General features: G+C 32.5%; 1 protein-coding gene across 6 annotated transcripts in view; it reads left to right on the forward strand.

The window, feature by feature from the left end:
• Positions 1–12,376, forward strand: part of LOC134746816 (stress-activated protein kinase JNK) — a 195,585-nt gene that overhangs the window by 160,511 nt on the left and 22,698 nt on the right. For 4 of the 6 annotated variants that reach the window (XM_063681379.1, XM_063681376.1, XM_063681377.1 and 1 more), the window contains exons 4-5: positions 1,701–1,814; positions 2,302–2,468. Coding sequence is in view for 3 of the 6 variants with exons in the window: in XM_063681376.1 (XP_063537446.1) it covers positions 2,314–2,468 (155 nt within the window). In the remaining 3 variants the exon portion in view is untranslated. Of the gene's footprint in view, positions 1–1,700; positions 1,815–2,301; positions 2,469–2,556; positions 2,663–12,376 lie in introns of those variants that run through there. The other 2 variants (XM_063681380.1, XM_063681381.1) reach the window with 2 other exon arrangements.

Below are 12,376 nucleotides of genomic sequence, written 5' to 3' on the forward strand. Positions count from 1 at the left end.
TTAATGCAAATAAAAGAATCATTTATCCATATTTAAATACATTTTATCGTATTTTTATAAATATTTATTTTTAGTTTTAAAGTGTGTCGACAGATGGCAGTGAATCTACTGGGGTTACAAAATTTACTATGACAGTACCGCTCTAGTATAAGTTACTCTATGGTATAAATTAATATACTGTGTTCGAATATAAACAGACCTTAGAATACGTGTAATTTGCAGGTATGTAAGGTACCGTTCGGATTCAGACTATATCAGGGTTACTGCTGCAGTACTGCGGCGCGACATTACTGCCGACTGATAGCAATCCGCCGCAAACGTCAAAAAACCGGGCATCAACATCGATTTTGACCTCAGCCCCTAAAATCGCCGCCATATTTGCTGCGGCTAGAGCACCTTCCCTTTCCTCTGCCCAACTCCAAATTTAGCTAGCTTCTAGTGGTTAGTTGAGTCAAAAACCCTGACATTCGCCAAGTCCCCCCGTAATCCTGATAAAGGACCGAAAATCCTTATCAGGGAAAATCCTGACGTATGGGAACCTTAGGCTAGCGATACTCCTCTACTGTGTAGCGTCACTTGTTTTTCATGCTTGCCCGCGCACGTTTCTTAGTATGAACTGTATGAAGAAAAACTACACTTTATAAAATGAAACTTCTCTGGCGAGGGACCATCAAATCCACAAATAAACTACCAATTTGCATATAATAATATAAAAATGGCAGCTCTCAGTATAAACTTTATAGCTTAAAACTCTTTTAAATGTATAGATTTTCGCTCGCTTCGCGCTTATCGTCTCCCGCACGCGTCAATACTCCCATAACCCAGAATAATCTCATTAAATTAAAATGTCACATCTCTAGACGACTTTCACAGTAACTTACGACGTTTTCGTTCCGATGTAAGTTTGTAAACTCGTAAAGTCGTAACTCATTCCATTTTTAAGTGGCAATCTGGCTGCTAAGGTGGATTTAGTAATTATTCCGCTGCGCTAGTAATAGTTAATTATTAAAATGTGTTAGGACGGTTAATTAAAGTGAGTTGGTGTGTTTATTTCTCTGACACAATGCATCTAAGTTGTGCGAGTTATTGTTGCATGTGCGATTTTACGTGATATTTGAACAATTAGTTCGCCCGATAAGCATACATAAGTTTTGAGAACCTCATTGTTACGGCCAGTTTTGAGAACCTTCTTCTTTATTCTTCTTTATTTGTGGTATTTTCTATAAAAAGGCACCTTATTGTCGATGGCACTTCCGCCATTATAACGATGCTCCGATATAAATATACAATGCCGCGCGATGCTGTGCGGCGTAAGCGCCATCGACAATAAGGTCCCTTTTCACAGAAAATGCCCCATTTATTCTTAACAATAATTATTGTGTCGAACATAGCTTCTTAATAATTAAAACTATGTACATTGTACCTATTAAAAATTAAAATAAATATTGAAGATAAATATAGTACAAAATTACAAATTACCTCATTGTTACGGCCAGCAGGGGTTCGAACCCACTACCTCCGTCTTGCTTGAACGCCTTACTGGTAGGCAACCAGCGCTATTTACGATGCGCACCACAAACCAAATGCAAAAAAAAAACAATGAACTTGTGATTATTAGGTTCATTAGGTTCAGTCTGCCCTAAAATTAAATCTACTGTTTTCGAAAACGTAAGTAAATGTATGTGTTATTTTGTCCACAGACGTAATCATCTCTGAAGTCTTCCCTCGCCCAAGACTGAGCCTGTGATAGCCGCCGACCGACAATAATAGTTGCCAGTATATGGATACACGTTGTATAACTACACTTCTGTAAAGTAAGTATGCCAACTACTTGGCACAGCCTATACATATACCTATTATATATATTAGCTAATTCCTTATTATAAATTAAAAGTTTAGGAAATAACAACGACAATCCATTTTATCACATTAAATAATATATGACTACAAATTTTACCACAACGTCCACTACCAAATTTAAGAATATTTTAATTTTTTACAGAGCTTTATTTACTTTTACTTTTAAAAGCATTTATAAAGTAAGTGCACACCTTCCATTGTCATTAAAAACAATCCTCCTTGCGCCGATACCTCAACTAAAGAGGCAGCATGAACCCCTTTCGAAACCTTAATGTTTAGTGTGGCGCGGATTTGGTTAGTCCAAAGCTTTACTGCTCCCTCTTGGTGTTTTCTCCTTAACTTTTTATGTGTTAAATTGTGAATGCGTTACGAAGAAGGCGATTGCTTTTACAAATTAGCTATTTACATTGAACACTACAACACGTAATCAATTTGTTGCAGTCTCTGTGGTCGATGCCCGGTAGGACGGCGAACGGGCCAACCGTCATGTCGGCCCCGGCGCGACACCCCCACTTCTACACCGTCGAGGTCGGCGACACGAGGTTCACCATCCTCAAGCGCTACCAGAACCTAAAACCTATCGGCTCAGGAGCGCAGGGCATTGTTTGGTAAATATTCCAGTTTAAACAGTCATGGACCTAGAGTAGTTCCCTGTAGGACTCCAAAAATTCTTGGACATAGAGTTGCACCTTGAGGGACTCCCTAACTTCAACAGCGTCGAGGTCGGCGACAGGAAGTGCACATTCATCAAGCATTACCAGAACCTCAAACCTATCAGCTCAGGAGCGCAGGGCATTGTTTGGTAAATATTCCAGTTTAAAGTCACGGAGCTAAAGAGTCTTGGACCTATAGTTTTGCCTTGTGGGACTCTCTAACTTCAACACCCTGGAGGTCGGCGACACGAGATTCACCAATTTCACCATCCTCAAGCGCTACCGAAACCTCAAACCTATCGGCTCAAGGCATCGCGTTATCTCTCATACTCGTATTATTTCACTACTTATATTGACCGGGATATGGACCGTGATTAGTGATTAGCTTTTGTATTGTTTTTGAGCTGTTTTATCGGGAGCTCAAAAACAATACAAAAGTTAATCACGGTCCATATCCCGGTGAATATAAGTCTAGTGAAACTAACCGTGAATCATTCAAAACTCTCGTATTCTGGCCATTTCTGGCGTTCGTTTAAGATACATTATTATATTTGACCACTATTTTCTAACTTCTAGTCCTCAAAAAATGCTAGAAGCAACAAAAAAAAAGCAGAAAATTCATAAACATTCATTGTCTATTAGTAGATGCATTCAAGTTGTTATTCGTATTCGCAAGAATATGCATTTTTATGTAACAATTGTACTATGCTATTACTAGACCCAACACAATCCTCAAATTAAAATTATTTCGGAAAAAAACAAATATGGCATAGGGCTAGAAAACTGACAACTTCAATATAATCTCCATTCCCGCCAACCTTCGTAAACCACATTATTTCCTTCCCAATTACGACATATAAAGTCAGGACAAAAAATCACTTCCAATATTGCCAATTAATTGACTGGCTCACATTCCTCATACCTCATACGCCTATAAATAATGCCTATATTGTAACTTTTCCGTTGAAGAGATACTTCACCTTTGTTGGAGCGAATAAATGAGCATCTCAAAGCGAGTACAAAATAATAAGTAATTGGCAGTTTCCTGAGCATTATTGCTTCAATATTTTAAGAATTATCCAAAAAGAAGATGAGGGCAAATTTTTCACATGGGTGGGCCTTGCGCCTTTCAGAAAAATATCTCTTCTCTATCTATAAAATCAAAGTTGACCATCTGAGAACGCATATACCTATCACGCTTTTCTTATTTGAGAGTCAAGAACTGAAAAAATGTATCCAGCTTGTAAGGGTGCAGCGTAAAAATTAGCTTTTGATTCTCTTAACTTTGCGACATCTATAGGAAAGACTCGAAAAAGTTAATCATAAAATCAAATGTGTATGATTCAGGTACGTATCTAAGTTTCTACAGTATCTTTAAACTTAACCCATCTGGCTTTGTTTTGAAGATGCCTATGTTAGTAGAACCGTCGCGACGGCGTCTGGCAAGTTTCGACGAGGCGTTTGAGACCAGACAAAGATTAAAGTTCAATTATAGTACTTATATTACCTAGGGGGGATCACGACGAAACTGGTGAAAGTAATGCAATATAAGGAAAGCTCCATATGAAATTAGATTACCTTGGCGAGCCACATATTCAATTTAAAACTAACAAATAAGCTGAAGAGAGAAATGCTATTCCACTTTTGCTTATACAGCTTACAGAAATTATATTTGTAAGAGAGTTCTCAACATCTCTTCTATATCTTGACTTTGGGGGATATTAGAAATATGTACGTTGTTAATGTCATATATTAATATAATATGAATATTGGCTAATGAATCCATATTACATGTATAGTAATAGAAGAAAGAAGTTTAATGACTTACTGTATTGTTTCTGTATTGGTGTCTCTATAACTTAGGCGTGGCGAGACTATATAGATATATCAGAAACATTTTTTTTTATATACTCAAGAAATAGCCCAAATTGCTGGAAAGTTGGTAACTACCGGTAACCGGTCTGTTTAAGTTTACACGGCCTTCATTTTACCTATGTAACTTTACTTTTGAGTGGCATTAACGTGAGGCACTTCATTCGGTTCTTGTCTGTTTGTCTGATTTAATATTTTGTCTTTTTATTAATTATAAAACAATTCAAGTCTCGGAGACCCTTTACATCTCTGGATAATTTGATGATCTTTTTTATTATTATATACATTTTATCTCTGACACCTAGAGACTTTTACATCTCTAAACAATTTTAGTACTTCTGTTATTTGTATAGTTTTTATTAGTTTTTTTTCTTGTGTAATTTGACATTTATATTTATGTAATTGTTTTTGTAATTTTGGGTTAATTTTATTGTTTGTAAAAATTGACATGTAAAAGTGCCCCTGTGGCCTATTTGCTGAATAAATGTTTGATGTTTGACTATGATTAAGTTCAATTTAATGACGTATATAAAAAAATAAATTTAATGTGATTGATGTGATTAATTATTGTAAATATTAATTCTACACATTTTTGTTGTCATTTACCTTGTAACATGTCAGAGGCTCCCTTTCCATGTTAGCATTATATGTAAACATAATATTGTTCTATTTTGAGTCGGTTAAATTCCATTCTTGTGTCTCACGGTAATTCAAACAGCTATATTTCTTTTCATATCTTAAGTGGACCTTGCTATTTGAAATTCTAGATACACCACTTGGAGAGTTTAGCTGATATAGTAAACCAAAATATTAAGAAACTTATTTTTAATATAATTTGAACTTTATTTCAATGTCATAAAGCTTTTTGCGTTATAAATTTTTGTGCAAAGTTACTTTGGTTATTAATTTCAAGTGTTTGTTTAAAATACCAACTCGGATTTCACGGTAACGATAAAAGTTAAGTTATGACTGTAAAATATTCTATGCAAAATTGAACCATATTATTAAGAATTAAAAAAAGGCGTATCCCTACAATATGTGTCTATATAGAAAAACAAAGACGTTTAGAATAAAAATTTTAAAGACATCCCACCGACGAGAAGGAATAGTTTTGGCTACACCCATTAAGTAGGTCAATTTGGACCTTATGTTAATTAGGAAATAAAGAGTAATTTGTATAGGATAGTACGGAATCATGAAATTCAGGATTGGTTTAGGTGTTACCAATGGGGTGCAAGGAGTTTGCTAGAGCGGGGAAATCGGGATCTGGGAAGGGATTTCATAAAACCCCTTTGCGGGGAATTCTCGTGGCCATTCGCGAAGCGTTGGAGGAAGTTCTCTAGTGTAGGTTAGGTCTATTTAGGTTACCTATATTGTGTCCTGGTCTAGATTTTGCTAGTATCTTATGATGCTGGTAGAGTTCGGATTGGAGCATAATATGGTGTAATCTATTGTGGGGTTTAACTTGAATATTTTTAGAGAAGTGCATTTTAGATTGTGTTTATTTAGTGGGTTTAATTGTTTTATTGGTTTGTGGTTTAAACAAGCGCTAGTGTTTGATATAATACTAGTGAGGTCTAAATTATAAATCAATAAATTTAATAAGATTGTAAAGTTTGTTTTGTTCATAGTGTCATTTATAAACTATTTAGTGAATTGTAATTATTAGTTGTTTGTTGATTTGTGCCCAGACAAGTGCTAATGTAAGTAAATATATTGGTGAAATTTTACTTACAAATCAATATATTATTAAAGGTTGTAAAGTCATGTTTGGTTCATAGTGCAATTTATTAATTTATGTTTTAATTGTGCTTAATATATATAGTGTTTTAACCTGGATTATTTTAGTGATATTTAGCACTGGAATGATTTTGGTTGGAGTACTTTATATATTATTTTAAAGTTAGTTTTGCAATTTATCTCACAGCTTTCTTAAATAACTTATGGGGTAGAGAGAACTAATTCCGATCCAGTACAGTGCTGGGCAGATGGAGAGATAGGGCGGGTACCTTACGGTGACAACGACAGTCTTAATTCTCCTACTGCGCTGGGTTGATAATATCAGGTGGGTCCCTGACAGTTCCTGGGTTTACAAGGACAGGTTCTAACCCCTGGGGTCTGGACAATTTGGGTTGTCACCTAGACTTCTTAAAAAAGCCAGATTCTAGACCAGTTATCCCATTACCTTTTTCCCGACCTACATCGGCTGTCCCAAACCCTATCGCTGATGCTGGTCCACGTGGAGAAATAGGGGGTCAGTTCTAAATCGAGGTGTCTCCACTCGTCTTAGTTAGCTGTAGCCTAGGAATTTCTCATTGCACACCGAGAAATTACGCGAGTAAATTAAATGTACATCCCGGGATGTTAGTTTGCATTTATATCGATAGATTAATTGGTTAGTTTAACTGTTAGGGCTAGGGTTTATATTTGTATGGTTTAGGGAATTGTAGGATTGATCAAGGTTTATAATTTTTATATAACAAAGCCATTAGATCTTCACAGTAGTTAGCTAGGTTCGTTTCCGATATATTTATGGCTATTTAAACTACATAGTACGAGTATAATTATGGGTTTATGGGTGAAATTTAAATAGCGGTAGCTAGGATGTAGTGTGGGTTTAGGGATTGTTAGAATTGTATTACATACACTTATTTATGACTTATTGACAAACTTGACATATTTATGACTTTGAATATAATTTGGTCCTTTGCATCACTACTGGTAGAAAAATATATTGTGGGAAAAACATAACAAATAACCACAATATAATGTAGTATTGTAGAATCAATTTGTTTGTAAAAGAAATATTTATTTTGCCTGTCCTTTGGCAGTCTGTATGACGATTTCATTCTGTTTTCTAGAGATCTGTAATTTTCACATTCGACCTTAAAAATACAGGGTCATATTATCATAAAACTTTATTATTGAAAATATATATCAATGAGTGATTTACCCAAGCTAGATCGATGCAGAGCAAGATCGTGGTTTATTTTGGTCCGAAAGGTGATTCAAAATGACTACAACTATAGTTTGGTTAATATTATTTCATTGAATACCTACTAAGATATATTACAAAATTACAGTATTCTGGGAAATTGGAGTGGATCAAATACAGCTGCTCTAACTACCAGTATTTTGTTATGTTAAATTGTCCCTTTGATGTCCTCTCATTTATGAAGAAAAATGTCATAAAATAATGTTCAGGGCAAATGACGAAGTAGCCCTGTCATTATGAAAAGATGTCCCTTCAGGACCACATGATAGTTCCTTCAGAACTGGGGCGGGGGTCTGCCCTAGCAACTGGATGATGACCACGGATAGTCGCGGCGGAGCGGGCGACATCTATACCCCAAAAACAAAATATTTGTAAATTGTGACATTTATTAGTGATCGTACTTTGACCATCTGACTATTACATTCGACAGACTACTTATTTTGACATACATTATTGAAGACTTAACTAAGACATCCTTCAGACTTATAAAATTATGTTTTACATACTATTTATTGATTACAATTTAAATCAGGCTTTGTCTGATTAAGACATACTTTACATTTGTTTTACAAACTGTCTTTAAACTTGCAATGACGTTTCTAAATTCTCTGACATACTTTACACTGACATAATTCATGGTTTATTAATTACTTAACATTATTAGGATTTTTAACTGTTTTATTCATAACTCTTTCCTATTATGCGAAAAGGATTTTGGTTACTATTAACGGTTATGACGAAGGGTTCTACATAAACACAAGACGATCATTTGGCCAATTTACTGATCCAATTCAAGATATTAACTTATATAATTAGATTTGCGTTAGGTTATTTACATTATTTTATATTAATTAGTAAAGGTAATTTCGGATTGCGGTATTTTAAAGATTTTTAGAATTTTAGATTTTCTTATTGGAATTTTTAGTATTTTTAGACAAATCTAGGGTTAGCTAGGTAGGGTAAATTAGGGCTAGTTAGGGAGAGTGGTGGGAGAGTGTTACAATTGGTGCCGTGACCAGGATGGTATATAAAGAATAATACTTAATGTATATTTTTATAATTCGTTATTTGTGTTTAATACATCAATTCATATCTTGATATTATTTGTACTGCCATTATATTGTATCGTCTGATTTTATTAAGCTCGGAGTTTTTTTATTTTGTTTTGGGTTGTATTATTTCGATTAACGTTGCTAATTTCATGTTGAGTTACATATCTTGTTTTGGATCAAAGCTGTTGTTATAGTTGATTTGTGTAAACGGTCGATTATAACAACACAATTGTTGCTGTGAAAACGGATAGCATATTAAGGAATAGACTTTTTGTGTTAATTTGATAACGGTTTTATGATCATTCTAATAACAAAATTATGTTTATGTATTCAATGCCAAGTTAGTCATAGCTTTTCATATTTTTTACGTGATTTTTAGAATTTCTAGTTGTTGTTAATATTTAAATTTCAATATATTTTGTAATATTTAAAGTTGTTATTTAAAAGTAATTAGCTGAAATTATTAAAGTTGTATATATGGGGAGGCGTACGTATTAATACTTAAAATAGTCTAAAATTGCGATTTTGTTGTTTTTATCTTTTGATCTGAAGTTATCAGTATTGTGTAGATTTTAGAAATTAGAGACACATGTCTGATATATTTATATTTTAATTCGTCTTAGCTAAATTAAACATCAGTCTCATTTAGCGAAAAATGATATCAAGTTAAGTTTTGCCATTAATTTGTGTATCAAACTGTGATCAAAATATTTTTTTACGTTACGTTTTTACGTTAGTAAGTATATATTAATATGCCTTAGTTTGTATTGAATTTATATTGAAGTCAGTTGCGTAATTATAATCAATAAAATCTGGGTTCGATTCCTTGGTGCAACAGCTAAAATAGGGATAGTTAGGACACATGAAACTACGTATATTTTAGTATATCTACTCGGCATTGATTATGTTTGTGTTTTGTGAATTTCGGAATATGCGTTCAATATTACGGTTTCATTAGGACAATACCGACATCTTTGTAGTTTCTGTCAGATACTAAAAGTAAAATTAAAAATACTGGCAATTTTATTATATAGTATTGCGATTGAACGTATTTAGGTAATCTGCATTAACTGATTTCGTAGCAAATTTAAGACGGTATCATTCTATAATTTTATTTGTTTTCATAATTAAGTTATTTTTGTTAAAATTCGGTTTTATACTACACATAATATGATTAAATGATTGAAATTATACATATATCTAGGTTAGAATATTATTCAGGGATAAATTCGCCTTTGTTGTATTGTTTTATTTTGTAACTTTCTATCTCGTGTTCTGTTTCTATGTACAATAAATTATATATATACGAGTACATAACAAAAATTATTTAGTACACTTTTATTAATACGTTGTTTAGCATACATGAATAAAGTGTAGTATTATAAAGTCCTAAAATTATACTAGGGTTAGTCACTCGGTATTTCTAATTTACCTATCAAATAGTTAATAGTACTTATTAAAAGACAAACGTATAGAATAGTGTGTTACGAAACTTATTATACCTAATTACAGCAGGGTATGTGAAATAAACATGTTAAAATCAGTTAAAATAAATTACGTTACAACTCTGAATGTTTATGGTTCATTTTGTTATCGACGTCACTCGAGACATTCTTAAAAGTTATTGAGAATAGTTACAAAAAACATGTTGCGACGGCCACTTGACTGAAATTTGAGTTAGTTATCGTGTTAAGTTCGTTCTTCGTAGAAGTAGAAAAAAAAACCCGACGCGCCAGCCAAAGACTTGAGTGCAATATGATATGAGTGTGCTTTTGTAAAATGTTATCGGTCAAAGAAGTTTGAATGTTTTTATTTTTTATCATGTAGGGAATAACTTTTAGTGTGAAGTCAAATAGGTTTTTGAGATTACTTACTTACATATTTATGGGTTGTTGGTGTTATTATTATGCTTAGTGCTTTAGGATAACATTATTTTAATAGATTTACAAAATTTGGTTACGTAAATAGTTTTTTTAATTCATCAAGGTATAGTAATTAATTGTATATTACCTTGATTGAGCATTAACATCAATTATTTCCTTTACAAATACTGTATGTCATTTATATTTAATCTTATTAACACTGTTTTATTAAATAAACCTTTTTATAACAAATTTCGGAAGATAGGTACATTGACTTATAGATTATTTTGTATAGACGGGCTTTACGAACATAACGAAATGGGCCAGAAAATTTGTGCACAAATGGAGTTGGTACCTACATATTTTATTGTTGCACATGTTCACTTGGCGTTATATGAATGGGTCTATTTTTACTTTTGATATTCTTTAAGTAGGTTTAGTCATGCGTAAGTTTTCGATCGCGATTGAGCTATTGTTTTATTTTATCTAGTGTTTATTGAAGTGGCTTATAATATTCTTGCGCGTAAACAAAGGTTGTTAAGAGTAATACATTTTCTGAGCTAGAGTTTGAAATATTAAATAACTTAAAATATAAAATAACAATAAGTATTTTAAAGTTCAACATTTTTGTGGTATGTAAGAATTAGGTTAGGTACATTTGCAGGTTGAATACACAATTATACGTTCAATTATACGTTTAGTTACCCTGAGACTTTACCTTTTCAAATGTATCTAAAATACATTTACAACATATATAGTTACATATTAACTCATATAGGTACAGCCGATACTTATGAGTATCTTAAATCCAGTAAAAACATTCTTCATTTTTGCGTTTGATTTAAATAGTTTCAGATACATAACTTTCAAACGATCAGGTAGTTTGTGTTTAACTTTTAGTGTTTTTGAGTGACAAGTTTGACTTAGGTAATCCGCGTTTGCATTTAGATCTAATTAAGTGGGAACTTAATAAGGTTAGGTTTAAAAATAAATAATTAATTTCAATAAAATTTACAAACATTAAATTTTATTTCAGTAGTATCTAATTAAATTTACAATTTTATTTTTTATAGCTGGTAATTGTAACTTATTATCACATCAAATTGTTCTTTTATGACAAACACTTTAATTTAATTTTGTTGATTTTAAATAATTTCAAGGTTTATTATTAATTTGCTAGGCTCTCCATAGTTATTATATTTTAATGGAAAGGAGATGCATTAGTAGTGTAGTTTTCCTTTTATATTTAAAACTTTCACTTTGTAATTTATTCCATTAGCATTTTCAAATGGGTAATAAAGTCGTAAAAAGAAAATAGAAACTTTTAGTATAGATGTATTGATTGTATGTTTGCTAACGGTAAATGTTCATAAAAGTTGACACATTATTAATACTTTTTAGATTTCAATTGTTTTATTATTCAAAGTATTGTTAGATTTTCAGGGATGTGTGAATAAAAAGAATGAAGAAGAATAAATACGATGAATGTTAAACTATGAGATAGTGCACGCTAGTTATTGCATGCAATATATTTCTTTGTGCAGGGCCCTGAGAAAATAGCAAAACTAAAATCAAGATACCTTTTTGACGTTTTGACTGAAACATTACACTTTACAAAAGAGAGATAAAACGGTAGTTTGGTGTTAGGTTAGGCTCGAAAAAAAAAGAGCATATTTGCAGATTTATAGGCTGCCGCCGTGTTATCTCTATACTACACACAACATCAGATCTAGAAACTCACACACCCATCATTAATGTGACGTCATAGTGCTTTCATCATATGGAAAAGCATAATGCGAAGTGAGTTTAGAAAATGTTTAAAGATGACATGTATTATTTAGCTCATTTCGAATCAATTTAATGATTAGTTGTGCTTTTTTATTGGTCAGTACTATTTTGGATTTTTGTTTTATACAATACTCATACTCATTTATTGATATTTTTTTTAAATATTACATTATTCCTAAAATATTACAATAAAATGTTTATAATAAATCAATTTATTTGGCGCTTCATTATAGAAGCTAAGGGTTAAGCAGAGCTTAATCTTTTATTTTAACGTCCCGTTAATGATGTACATGC

Source organism: Cydia strobilella, chromosome 13 (genome assembly GCF_947568885.1).
Source record: "Cydia strobilella chromosome 13, ilCydStro3.1, whole genome shotgun sequence".
NCBI classification, from domain to species: domain Eukaryota; kingdom Metazoa; phylum Arthropoda; class Insecta; order Lepidoptera; family Tortricidae; genus Cydia; species Cydia strobilella.